General features: G+C 38.8%; 1 protein-coding gene and 1 non-coding gene across 3 annotated transcripts; both read left to right on the top strand.

The window, feature by feature from the left end:
* Window positions 1-193: 193 nt before the first annotated feature.
* On the top strand, window positions 194-265 carry trnae-uuc (transfer RNA glutamic acid (anticodon UUC)). Its single transcript has one exon. It is a non-coding gene; the product is annotated as a tRNA-Glu (tRNA).
* A 1,095-nt stretch (window positions 266-1,360) lies between these two features.
* Window positions 1,361-13,561, top strand: LOC116715800 (glycerol kinase-like). 2 transcript variants are annotated; one of them, XM_032556458.1, is made up of 21 exons: window positions 1,361-1,551; window positions 3,566-3,639; window positions 3,718-3,824; window positions 4,235-4,312; window positions 4,628-4,707; window positions 4,794-4,931; window positions 5,034-5,143; window positions 6,205-6,271; window positions 6,488-6,505; window positions 7,746-7,781; window positions 7,863-7,930; window positions 8,045-8,087; window positions 8,179-8,259; window positions 9,215-9,293; window positions 9,405-9,501; window positions 9,576-9,660; window positions 9,744-9,864; window positions 10,722-10,865; window positions 10,956-11,033; window positions 11,740-11,823; window positions 12,687-13,561. In XM_032556458.1, the coding sequence occupies exons 1-21, from the start codon at window positions 1,471-1,473 to the stop codon at window positions 12,695-12,697; spliced, it is 1,680 nt and encodes a 559-aa protein (XP_032412349.1). In that variant the 5' UTR covers window positions 1,361-1,470; the 3' UTR covers window positions 12,698-13,561. The 2 variants fall into 2 exon arrangements, with proteins under 2 accessions (XP_032412349.1, XP_032412350.1); XM_032556459.1 differs by lacking the exon at window positions 6,488-6,505.
* Window positions 13,562-13,843: the final 282 nt, after the last annotated feature.

Genomic DNA, 13,843 nt, shown 5'->3' with positions numbered 1-13,843 from the left:
AGCATAAGTAGGTTTTTAACATTTGACTCGTTTGTTTGACATCAGGTAACATTACCAATAAGGTGCTTCCCCCTGGTGGAGCATACAAAAACAACTACTCGTTTATCCTGGTAGTGTACTTGAAAATACTGTGAAAAACGACATATGGTGTCGTTAGACATGTTTTTTAATGATAGGCGTTAATGTATATGAATCCCATATGGTCTAGCGGCTAGGATTCCTGGTTTTCACCCAGGCGGCCCGGGTTCGACTCCCGGTATGGGAAGACTAGCTTTTTACAGAATGTTTGCCTTTTTCAGCAACATTCTTAAGGATGCACTTTCGTGCATATGTACATATTGCAGTTTGAGGCATTACTGTCATGTCCTTGCTTTCGAAGTCAAAAACATGACTTTTACTCTCCCCAACATACTGTGCGTATCTTTGGTTTTATTCTTGCATATCTCTCCATGTCCTCTCCATACTCCTCCTGGCTGTAATTAGTAATTAGTTGATTTTGACTGAGAGTGGCGCATTTCTTTAGCTGGCAACAGCAGCAGGAGAAGATGGAGGAGCTTATTTTTTCACAGGTTATCTGTCTCATAATATACTTTCATGACATGGAGGCAGATTTATATGTAAAAACCTTTTTCTTTACAAAGCTACATATGCCAAAATATGAATTGGCATATAATGTTACCATACCATGTTCAGGATAATATTGGAAGCATACTTATGTTAGCTAATTTAATTTAAATTATGGACCATCCTCCTCATGAGACTGTCTTGCGAAAACAGAGTGTCTTCAGTCAGAGGCCTTTTCAGATTCGCTGTAATACAGACGACTACAGAAGATTTTCCCTTCCATCAGCCATCTCTATCTATAATAACTGGTTGAAGAATCTTAACTAATACGAGTTTCAACATTTAATTCCCCTTTGATAACAATAACGTATTCTACATCGCTTAAATTTCACTTTGTGAACTGAAATAACTGAACAACTGAAAACAACGCACTACGATCAAATTTAATTATCATACACAATGAAAACATTTTCTCTGTTTTAATGATACTGCTAAAAAAAACCCTCACAAAACATAAAAGAAAGCGAAATAAAATAAAATAAAAATCTTTCAGTTTATTCCTGTGAAAACAAACTGAAAGATTTATTTTCAGTTTATAAAAATTTAAAAAAAATTTTTTTTTAAAAAATTGTTAATTTTTTTAAAAAAAAATTTAATTTTTTAAATTTTTTTTTATTGCAAATAAAGAACATTATATGAACAATATAGAACATTGCTTGCGTGCCCTTTTCCTTTTTGTAAACGACGCCATGGTTACGTCTGTTTTGAGAGCCACGGAGAACCGCCACGTCATCAGACCGCGTCAGTCCGCGCGCTGGCACGCCCCATCTTCAGGCTGTAACAACTGTGCCGCGCCGGTGCTGGTAATCGGGTTCTCAGCTCCCGGGACGACCCAAGAACAGCTCCATGGTGGCGTCCTCGCACCGGATAAACATGGACCCGCTGGTTGGTGCCATCGACCAGGGAACGAGCTCCACTCGGTTTCTGGTAAGACGGACAGACTGAGAAAACCGTTGGAGTTGCTTTGAATGTGTCACAGCTGGCCGTGCCCTTGAGCGATCTAATATATTTAGCTTTCACTCTGGCTTAAGGATGTGTGTTAAAAAGAAAATGAACGTTGGGGAGCTTATTCTAGTATATGGTTTCATTCAGAAAGCTGTCTGATACAATAGTTGCCTGTTCTAAAGGCATTGGAGGAACACATGTTACTATTATATATATATATTTTTTATATCGCCCTTAAATGAACAAAAACCCAGTGTGGTAGCCACAGTGATTTACATTGTAAGTATATAAGGTCTGGATGCTGTGCAGGTGGATTGTTTTTTTTCCTAACACGTTTTATACGTCGCTCATTTGTTATGATGCATAACCATAGCAACAAGGTGGTTTACAACAAGGAGCAGCTGATTGACATCGTAAAAGCTTGATTAATACCAGAAATGAAGCCAGAAATCCCAAAGGAGTGGAGAAGGAGACATCATGGATGCAAAGAGAGGAGCAAGTTCAAATAATCTTCCATCAATCCTAAATTTGATGGAAGTCAAATTTAGGATTGATGGACGCAAATTTGTCATTGTGGCTTTTTGTACAATGACAACAAAGGAATTCTGATTCTAATCGGCAACTTGTGATCATTAGCTAACAAGTTGGATGAATTCCAAGCTCTGGTGCAGAGAATGCAGTAGAAAGTGTTTTACTGAGACATGGCTGCAGGATCATGTCCCAGACTCCAACGTCTCTCTGCTGGGCTTCCTGACTGTACATGCAGACCGAGATTTAAAGAGCAGCGGGAAAAGAAACAAGAGGTGGAGCAGCAGTGCTGGTCATCTAGGACATGTTACTGCTGTCGCCTCCGCTGTCCTGACATGGAACTCTTGGCAGTTTGCCTTCATATTATTTACCAACATAATTCACCAGTGTTATTTTGGCAACTGTTTATTCAGATGTTGCGAGACCTTTCCTGAGGCAGATGAGATCAAGGAATAAGATCAGCTTCACTTGCAAGTATCGGCCGATCACTGATCTAAAGAAATTAAGTAAATCAGTACATTCCTAGGGAGTATACATAAGCACGATGATCCGAAGCGTAGAGCTACAGTACAATATTTGTATTACTTCCGTTTTTAGAAATGTACGTTATCATGTCAAATTCCAACAACAGATGAAAAATTGCTTTACAATTTCATACACACACGATGTACTTTTTAAATTATGCCTTTGGGATTCTTTTGATTACGCTTTCATATAGAAGGTTTTATTTAACAATATTAGAATTGTGATTTATTTTTGTGTTAATAGAGTTAACTTGTTGGTAAAGCATTTTTTTTTTTACTAAAACAACTATTTAGAATCCACAGTTATGGAAACTTAATCTAAGGTCTGTTAGACTAATATTCTGTTTTAAGTTTGGACATTATTAAGAATTCAAACTTTAAAAAAAGACTAAAGATAAATGTCATGTTAGTAAAGTGATTTAAGTGAAGTTTTTACATCATTTGGTTCTCGTGTAAAAGTATAAGTGGAGTATAAAGAAGGGCTTTCAGTTGAGTTGCTTTCATTTTATTTTCAGGTGTGGTTTGTCATTTGGGGCCAAGTTTTTTTTTTTTCTTTTTTTTATGTTGTCTTATTAAAATGACTCATCATTTCCACCTGTTTTTTTTTAAAACACACCCTTAGAGTTTTTACCTCTAACTTCAAGTTAAAGGGCAGGTTTTGACATTGTTGGCTTGTAACGAGGTTTTCCTTCGGATCGGATTTTGCAGCTGCGACGTTTGAGCGATGAATGAGCCGCACCACGAAATACAGATTTCACTTTTGCTCAGTGACACTCAGACACAGGCCGTGTGGTTTCTGTTGTTTGCGAATGCCAGTCATTTAAGCGCTATTTAATATTTTCCTTTTGGGAATAAAATGATCTTTCATAGCAGTGCACATAAAAGCAAGCTATAAATTGCAGCATCGTTTTTTTTTTTTTTTTTTGTTCTTCTCCATTTTCCAGGTGTTCAACTCAAGAACAGCAGCGCTGCTCAGCCATCATCAAGTGGAAATCAAACAGCTCTTTCCTAAGGAAGGGTAAGGCCGGCCTCTCACCTGCTGCCTGATGTTGCCTCGTCCCACTAATGTGTCCCTGTAATCGTCCTTCTTGTCCAGATGGGTGGAGGAAGATCCCAAAGAAATCCTGCAGTCGGTGTACGAGTGCATAGAGCGCGCATGTGAAAAACTCACATCGGTCAACATCGACGTGTCAAACATTAAAGGTACAACAATTTATGCCACGACTGAGTGTTAGCACCAGGCTAAGAGAAAAGAAAGACTTATGACTATAAAGTCGTGCGGCAATAATCATATTCTCTGAATAATAATAACAGGATACAGTTGAGATAATACTGTAATAAATATTACCAGTCAGAATAAAGCTGTAGTATTAGATGTAGTAATTTTATGAGAACTCCTCCACAAAAGATGATAATAAAAACGAAAATGAGCGACGTTGATGTCCTCTGGTGTTTTACAAATAAGGAAATGCTTAACTTGACGTGTTAAAAGATTATCATAAGCAGGTATAATATTTATTAATATCTCCAGTGCTCAGATTTCCAAATCAAATGCGTTTGACTTTTTCTCACATGCGTGATTGTCGGCCATTGTTGTGTTTAATGTGCTGCAGCTGTTGGAGTGACCAACCAGAGAGAGACCACGGTGGTATGGGACAAGCTGACCGGGGAGCCTCTCTACAACGCCATCGGTACCGATCTCTATGGCAACCGTTTGTTTAAGATGCTGTCGTACTGCGTTCGGAAGAGGGTAAAAGTCATGTTTGGGAGATACAGAGGCGGCATAATCACCCCATTGAGGGTTGCGGGTTCTATTCCAGGAATTTATGTAAGGAATGCGTATAATGTGTTTCCATGGGAAGACTTCAAGAGAAATTCTTAAACATTATTCAGCTAGACGTCACTAGTAGGATACAAAATTTATGCTAACAATTTGCAGCTAAATGTAGCTCCAAGTGTAGCTAAGAGCAACAAATTGATCAGATTTGTTTTGTGTTCCTGTTTAGTATGGCTGGACCTGCGAACTCAGTCAACGGTTGAGCATCTTATAGAAAATACTTCAGGGAGAGATAAGAACCACTTACGAGTAAGACTGAGACCCGACTTCTTTCCCTGATTCATTGTTTTTATTTGTTTCGGTGTACATCTAATGGGGATTTTGTGTTGCTGCAGCATAAAACGGGCCTCCCGCTCAGCACCTACTTCAGCGCTGTGAAGCTTCGCTGGCTGTTGGACAACGTGGAGGCGGTCCAACAGGCCGTGGCTTCTCGCCGCGCCATGTTCGGCACCATAGACTCCTGGCTCATTTGGGTCCTCACAGATTTCCTGCCTCCCCTCTTTTGTCGAGATCGGTGGAAGTTGTAAATGAACGGATGAAGCAGTGTTGAAAGTTTCCAAATGTCTTCCTAACAGTGTCTGACGGGGGGGAAATCAGACGGAATCCATTGCACAGATGTGACCAACGCCAGCAGAACCATGCTGTTTAATATTCACACAATGGCCTGGGACGCAGAACTTTGCAAGTATGGCTCCTGGACTCGATTTTGTTTTCATTTTTATTTTATCATGTTGAAATATGATTTATTTTGTGTACATTTATGGTTTCAATACATGAGCAAAACTGCCGACGCGGCTCTACCAGCTGGGTTTGTGCTTTCTGAAGTTCAGACTATTGGACAGTCGTGCACCATTTTTGGTGGGATGTAATTCTGTATTAAACTTATGATAACATTCAATTAACATACAAGATTACAAAATATTAAATTATAAAGGTTTTAGGAATTTATTCTTTACAAATTTTAATCTTGAGAAACATTGAGCTCAGTTACATGTAGTTGTTTTGATGCGAGATTAATGTAAGATGCATCCCTAAAATAAATACCTTCGCGCTATTAGCTGCTAGTGTAAGAAGAAACCTGAGTGGATTCATGAAGACAAGCCAACATTAATATAGTAAAACGATCTAAAGAGTCCAAAAAAATGTACAAGAAAAGATCTGATTGTTACAATCGACATTGTAACAATTGCAGGAAGGGATAAGAAAAAAAAAGCGGGATAAAAACATTTAATGAGGGTTCATTCACACCAGCCCTGCTCAGGCCGCTTTCATCCGACTCCAGTCCGGTTGTCTAGAAAGTCCGTTTCGCTTCGGGGAGGTGTGAATGCGAGCTCCGATCCGAACAAAAAAAAAAATGAAACTCTGGTCTGCTCGGTTGAGGAGCGGTTCGAGTGAGGCAAGCGGACCGGAGACCGCTCCAAAAGTAGGAAACGGACTACACCGCAGGGCATTCTGGGTAAATGCAACCAAAACCAAAAAAATGCACGTGACAGAAATGCTCCAACCACTAAAATCTGGCGCCCAAACACCCAAATGGGCAGACAAGATGGTTTCGGAAGTGATCAGACCTCAGTTCTGAAATCTACTTTAAAAGGCTTCTGGAAAAGACTACACAAGGAGGCAGTATAATTGTAAAAACGATTATTTTTACCGTAATCCTAATCCTACAGAGATTAAAATGGAGGACTTCCAGAGCACAGAATGTTCTCCTGCTTATATCTTCCCTTGGTTTACTTTTTTTTTTAGATATTTTGGTGTTCCTATGCACATCTTGCCTAAAGTGAGGAGCTCATCAGAAATATATGGCCTGCTGGTAAGACGCAGACTCTTTCTTTGTGCAGTTCAATCCTAAAAAATGATCCTGCTCATTTTATTGATTCTGAAGTGAAACGATGTATAACAAAGGTTTTATCTTTTTGTTTTCTGTAAGAAATGTGTTTCCAGGTTGTTTTGAAGGTTGACTGATTAATTCTTTTAGGCTTTTTTTTTGTGTGTGTGTGTGCAATTATCTCTCTTTTCTCACTGTTAGAAAATAAGTTCTTGCTGGGTAAGTGATAACTCGTCCTCACTCTTTTACTCACCATGTGACCCATTTGCCTTTTTCCCGTCAGCGGCAAATAAATCCACCATTCCAAAACTCCAAATGTGGAGGAAAGGTCCGCACCTTCACAGAAGCTGCGAAAAAATGTAGTGTTGCCAATCGATATTTCATTTTTCAAAGATCAAAATCGGTTTTGTCAGTTTGATTTCAATGTGATTTAATGAACATATTTTAAAATATTGATTTGATAGTACAGAGTTTGAGTCTGCGCCGATGCTGTATTTTGTTGTCCGAGTATCTCAATCGAATTAGCAAAAAATTACAATTTCTTAACAGACATATTTGAGCGTTTTCTATAAATGTTTTAGATACAAAATATCTTAAAAATGTAAGATTAATTGAAGTATTGCATATTAGATGAATTATATCATTTAATTATATGTAAACATTGGTTTAATATTTGACTGGAAAACTTAAACACGTAAGACATAAAAGTCAGATTTTGCTGAATTTAACCATTTTTTTTCCCCTTAAATCTTTAGGTAACTAAATTGAATAAAAATAAGGATAAACATTCTTTCGTCTTGATGATTCTGTATTCGTTAAAACTAGACTCTTACTATGAGACCGACCCTGGATCTATTTTAGCTGTTGGGGATGTTTTGGATGGTGGCTGTCGCTGTTGGCTGCTCTGCTGGTTGTCCTTCACACTCCACCCCTTCATCTCTTTACAGTTTTCCTTTCACATCGTATTTCCTCCATAAACGTCTAACCCTAATTTGCATGTGGGGGGTGAAGACTTTATTTCCCAAAGATTCACCCTTCTATCTGCTGGTAGAAGTCGGCTGCTTTCCTGTTATTTGACTTTGTTTAGTCAAATAACAAGTGATTTATTTTCCTACGCCTGTGTTACCTGAGCTTGTCTATTCATCATGTTTAGACTTGTTTTCACATTTAATTTTGTCAAGTTATAACATTGTTTAAGATGTGTTAACTTTTTTTTTTTTTTTTTTCCCCATTTCATTTTAATTGTAAAGAGTTGAACTGTTAAAACTCGCAAGTTAGTAAGACCAGAACCAAATGCTGGATTTGAGTTGAAATTTGAATTCGGACGCAGTTTCAATCCGTGTACATTTTAAATTCTCCTCCGAAATTAATTTGAGATTCAACTCGGAATGAATTAAAGTTTTGATAACAAATAAAAAGTTGGATTTGAATCTTATGGATTTTGATGTTTCCGTGACAGAAAGCCGGGGTCCTGTCAGGTATTCCCATCTCAGGGGTAAGTCTCTCATTTTTTTAAATTCTAAATATTCATGCATACCTTACATTTATTTAAACTATAACGTTTCTTTTGAACCAGTGTCTTGGTGACCAGTCGGCTGCTCTCGTCGGTCAGATGTGTTTTCAAGATGGAAGTGTCAAAAACACGTACGAGCTTTCTTAAGCCCTGCTGGGTTTTTTCGATAAATTATTTTTGATTTAAACGAACGACCACCCTGTCTTTAGAAATCCAGCAACACTTTACCTCTGTTATTCCTTCAGGTATGGAACTGGATGTTTTCTCCTGCGAAACACTGGAACGAAGGTAATTTAGTTTTTATTTCAAACAGACAAACAAACACAAAAAAAATAATAATAAAAGTGCATAAACTGCAGTGGTGTGTGTCGACTTGCAGCCTGTCATGTCTAACAACGGTCTGCTGACGACGGTCGCTTACAAAATGGGCCGGGACAAACCCGCCTATTACGCTCTGGAGGTACAGTAACGTTTCTGAACTATTATCATGTTTGACTTCATGTAGTTCATTTTTATTCTACTGGTCTACTGTGCCTCTTTGGCTCTTCATAGATTTACCTGAGATGATTTTAAGTCTAACATAAAATAATGCAGTAACATGCATGTTTTATTTTTCTTCTCATTGTGTCCTGAGCTATGTGCTGTTTTTTTTTTTTATATATATATTGTTTTTCATAAATATCAACATCCCGCAGAAGAAAGAAAATGCCTCCATCCTATTTTTTTTTCAAACATTTTAGTGAGGGCTGAGCATTTATCGCGTTGTTTATTATTTTATTGTGACAAAAATGTTCATTTATTGTAACAATAAATTCCAATAATGTTTAGTTTGACCATTTTCCCCGCAGTTTTTTTTTTCCATTTAGAGTATTGGTAAATATGAATAAATGTGGAAATGTGATTAAATGCAGCTTAGTGACAGAAATCCCACTTATTAATGTGACTGGGGTCAGAAAGAAGCATGTTAAATATTAGAATCACACAGGCATACTCAAAGTTAGCAAAAAAGGAGTAATAAGTCGTTATTGTCGTTTTTATCATTATCACAATAGTACCACAAAATATCGTGATATCACAACATAATTTTATCTATTTCAAAACCTAAAAATAGCATTAAAACTGTGGTTCTTTTGAAATATGAGACATTTCCTGCAGTAGATATTCATCACAAATTAGCAAGTTGTCATTTTTTTTTTTTCCTAAACATTTTCTGTTCTGCATGAGTTTATTTTTAGCTGGACTGGAGGTAAAACGGCTCCTGCTCCAGAGTCAGAAGTGACATGCGGTGTTTGGATCATTTCTTTTCTTCACAAAATCAGCTTTTTTTTTTTTTTTTTGCCAAGTTGAACCTATTCGAGTCACGAACTTGTCACTGAGCCTTCCTGCTTGTTGTTTCCTGTCGTCTTGTTGCCCAGGGATCTGTGGCCATCGCTGGAGCCGTGGTCCGTTGGCTGCAGGACAACCTGGGAATCATCAGCTCATCCGATGAGCTCGGTACTTCCTCCGTCAATCAGCTGCAACTTTTTTTTTTTACATTGTCGATTCGCTTTAGATATATATATTTTTTGCTTAATGTTTCCTGATTTAATTTCCTCATATCTGCAGAGTCGTTGGCCAGATCGGTCGGTACCTCCTACGGTTGTTATTTTGTTCCTGCGTTTTCTGGGCTCTACGCTCCGTACTGGGAGCCCAGCGCCAGAGGGTACGAGCAACAACTTGTTCACGGCGCAGCGTGATAAAGCAGCATTATTATGACGTCAGATGTTTTCTCCACAGGATCATTTGTGGGTTGACTCAGTTTACCAACAAGAGACACTTATCTTTTGCTGCACTGGAAGCCGTCTGTTTCCAAACGCGAGAGGTACAGCTCAGCTCGGGAAAATCTTCTCAGAAAGTGGGGAGGAAAAACCAGTAATTAGAGCAATTATTTGTGTGTGGATGCAGATCCTGGACGCCATGAATCAGGACAGCGGCATCCCTCTAACTCAGCTGCAGGTTGACGGAGGAATGACAAATAACAGGCTGCTGATGCAACTGCAGGCCGACATTCTCTGCATCCCTGTCGGTGAGGGAAACTCGGGAGGAAAATGGCAGCAGGTTGTGGAAACATTATCAGCACAGAATACCGAGGAATTGTGAATTCATCCCCACTGAGTCGATACTTTGTGGAAGCAGCTCTAGCTGCTATTGCATATCTGGCCGTCGTTTAGATGATCATTGGACAAAATAAAAATCTGCTTTCTTCAATGTATGTTTATACTAACTGGAAACCATCTTAACTTAAAGACTGTGATCATATTTATTAGAACAAAAAAAGTATTCAGACCGTCTAGTAGATTGCAGTTTTCTGGCCGATCATCAGTCCTTAAAAAGCCTGATTTGCTGATTCCGATTTTGGCCGATGGGGATTTAAAAAATGTATATTTATCTAAAATACTTCTGCACCATGAAGTACAAAATACTCAACTGGAACGACTCGGACCGTACCGTTACCTGTTGGTTCTAAAAATCATGAAACAACGCTGGATGGACTCTGGACTGACTTGGTTCTGTTATGTAAAATGCTAAAGTTAAGGGTGTGATATGAAAAAGTCAAATAGTCTTTTAACTATAAATCCATTTATGAAACTTTTTTTTTTAGATTTTTCTTTTGTAGAAAACAGAAACGAGAAACAATCTGGAAAATCAAACGTTTTCAAATATGTATTTGCTGAATTTATTAACCTGTTGGAAAACATTTGTACATGAATTAACAGTAATGCTGTGAGCAATTGACATTTTCCAGCTCTCCAAAATGGGCAAAACAAGAAAACGTGATTTAAAAAAAAAAAATGTTGTATATGTTTTTTCCTGTTTGATAGAATACGATGGTGTGGGGATGGTGTGAATGTAAATGCTCCAACCTTGTGGTGTTGCCCGCAGTGAAGCCGTCCATGCCGGAGACCACGGCTCTGGGGGCGGCCATGGCGGCGGGCGCGGCCGAGGGCGTGAGGGTGTGGAGCCTGGAGCCAGAGGACCTGAGCGCCGTCATGTCAGAGAAGTTCGACCCTCAGATCAAACTGGAAGGTAAAACCAAAGCAACAAACCATCAGATGAATCCCACATCCGTGTGGCTGAACACGGTCGGGTTGATGCAGCTGTGATTGTGGCGTGCAGAGAGCGAGTTTCGCTACGCGAGGTGGAAAAAAGCCGTGAAGAGATCCATGAACTGGGAGACCACACAGACCGAGAGCCGTGAGTACAAATGTTTGTATGTTTTCAGCCAATAATTCGTGTAGCTTTTATGATATGAAGCAATTAACCAACATTAACTAATGTTCCAGTGTTTCCACTTGCCACACCAAACTTCCCTCCCTGTATTTCCAAGTAATCTGCTTAGATCATCGTTTCCAGATCTGGTCACGCTGGTTGGAGACGGCTCCCTGCTCCAACACGCGTCAGTTACTTATATGCTTCTGCATAAGCTGAAGATAAGCTGTTGAGCTCATTTATTCCTTCATTCCAGCTGTCAGAAACATGCAGGACGGTGTGTGTAGGCTGTAGGGGCTGAAGCTAACCGCTCTGCTAATTTGAGCCAATATGTGTTTATTAGCCAACAGAAAAGCACTTAGTTGACTCATGAAACATTTCACCACCAATCTGGGCTCACTTCTTAGAGAATCACTTCCCAATGTTTCCGTTTTGGCCTCAGATCAAAACCATCACCTGAAACCAGGCAGGACCGGCTCCGACCTCAACTCTGTTAAAATCAGCGGATCCCTTTAAAGACCTGCTTTTGGTCTTTAGTTCTTGTTTTGAAGAAGAATGGAAGTTGTTCCTGTTCAACTCTACCACTCCGAGGAACAAACCGCTCCAGTGAACGATGAATCAGGACGTAAATATGCGTTTGCAGCTGCAACCGTTGACTCATATCCTCCCTATTCTCTCTGTTCACTTACAGGGACGAGTATCTTCAGCAGTATCCCGCTGGGATTCTACATCATCGGCAGCATGCTGATGTTGGTTGGGGCAAAATACCTCGCAGGTCAGTCAATCCGTTGGAATTTGCACCTTGGAGACAAAGATAATAGTACAAATGTAACTTTTAATTAAATTTTTTTTATTTTAACTTTTGAATTAAATCTTATGTTTAGTAAAACATAGAATAGAATTGTCACTTCATTTACTATTACTTAAAATTTCTTAAAAAACAACAACAACTAAAGCATTAAAAAAAAAATAAACATTTGTTTTGACAAAGTAAAAATTGTCACTTGCATTTTTTTAAACAAATAATTTCATTGTTGGGGGGAAAAAAGAAAATATCTGTTTGGTGTAAAAAAAAAAAAAAAAAAAGAACAGAACAGTTCTGAACAAACTCTTTGTGACTGTCTTCAGTCAGAGGGTTATTCAGAAACGTTGTAATACCGACTGCTACAGAAAGGAGCTTAAATAATATGAGTTTCCCTTTTGGATCAATGGCATTTATAAATTAAATGGAAGAATTATTTTACTTAGGCTTATTTATTTTTGTTCAAAAGAAAAAAGGCACAAGTATAAATTTCTCTCAGTTAAAAAAACAACTTTTAAAAATCTCAAAAAGACCAACCTGATGATAAACATCAGCTCGAAAGCAGGAAGTTGTCTTAATTTCAGTTAAAAATCACCTGTTCTGTGTTTCACTGCGAGCCAGCGTTAGTCACGCTTTAACCCGGTTATTAAGGATTAATTTGGAAAAAGATGTCAATCATTTGTCGACATCTCCTTTTTTTTCTTCTTTTTTTCCATCTAAGATCATGTTTAACCACCTAACAACGCCCACTGAAGCAAAGCCAACTGTGTTCAAGCTGAAACATGATCCCCTGTTGACTCTGAAACCTGTTCTGTTGTTTCTCAACCTGATCGCAGGTCGCCTGTAGTCCCAGAGGAGGCGCTCGACAGAAACCAACGCCCGGCCACCGCTCCTCCATCTTGCAATTTTTGCTCCCAAGCCATTCCAGGAGAATAAAGAATCCAGACAGCTCTGAGCAGAAAACAACTTTTTTATTCTACTTTGTATATCTGTAGCAGATTTAGACCATATCGGCATGAAGAAGACTAACTTAGCTAGGTTTTTCTTTTTTACAGTGTAGATATGAATTTTAGACTTATTTATTGTGGAAACTAACTCAAACTAATGTTATGGGGTCTAATTTGGATTCTCGCGTCACTGTTCACCTGGACGTTTTGTGTTTTGCTGTTCTGGAAGCTCACTAGTGAGTTTTTTCCTTTAGAGCGCTTTAAGTAATTCTTTAGTCTGGTACGAGCAGCGTGTCGACACGTTTAAATGGAGGCGGCAAAAGGGAAGGAAGAGTTTTGAGAAACTGGAGGCTTTTAGTAGAGATGAAGCTCCGTGTACGACACGCACGCCTCAGGAAAAAAAAAAAATGAAGTGAAACTCGTATTAACTCCAAAACTACAAAACGCCGTCAAATAAAATCTCGCAGCCGAAAATGCTTCACACGTCTTGAAACCTTGGAAGTGAAAATATTCAGATCAGACGCTGTGAAAACGTGCAATATGCAAACCCCGCCCACACAGCTGAACTGCAGAGCAGCAGGATCGTGTGAGAAGATGTTGCGTTATTCAGTCATTTGAATAAAAACCTACGCTTGAGGAAATATTTTTACTGTAAAAAAAAAAAAAACCTGGACTCCATGCTGACCGACTTCCTTTCTCTTTGGTTCAGGTTTGAGGAGTTGAACTTGTCAGTATCACATCGCCCATCCTGCTCATCATCTGTACAGATCTGTGACTGTATGAAGGGCCAGTGCTTCTGCTTGGTGCCAGAACAAAGGGGTGTTTTGTGTGTGTGTGTGTTTAAATAATGTCAATTTTCTCTGTAATTTATTAAAACTGTGAAGTCCTTTTGAATTATGAGTCTGTGGTGTTTTGTGGCGATATTAGAAACTGAAAGTGTTTTTTTTGTGTGTTTGACAAACAAATTCACCTTTCTTTTCTTGCTGTAGTAAAAAAACATAAATTAAACCCCTTTTTCTCATTTTTGGGCCCCACTGCTTTTAGGG

The sequence above is a fragment of the Xiphophorus hellerii genome, chromosome 24 (genome assembly GCF_003331165.1).
Source record: "Xiphophorus hellerii strain 12219 chromosome 24, Xiphophorus_hellerii-4.1, whole genome shotgun sequence".
NCBI lineage: Eukaryota > Metazoa > Chordata > Actinopteri > Cyprinodontiformes > Poeciliidae > Xiphophorus > Xiphophorus hellerii.
The sequence above is the reverse complement of the archived record's forward strand: the minus strand, read 5'-3'. Positions and strand labels throughout refer to the sequence as shown.

Coding starts and splice junctions, on each gene's coding strand:
- LOC116715800 (XM_032556458.1), top strand. CDS start 1,471: ATGGTGGCGTCCTCGCACCGGATAAACATGGACCCGCTGGTTGGTGCC. Junction 4,932..5,033: donor TAGACTCCTGGCTCATTTGG/GTCCTCACAGAT, acceptor TCTTCCTAACAG/TGTCTGACGGGGGGGAAATC. Junction 10,866..10,955: donor CCCTCAGATCAAACTGGAAG/GTAAAACCAAAG, acceptor TGTGGCGTGCAG/AGAGCGAGTTTCGCTACGCG.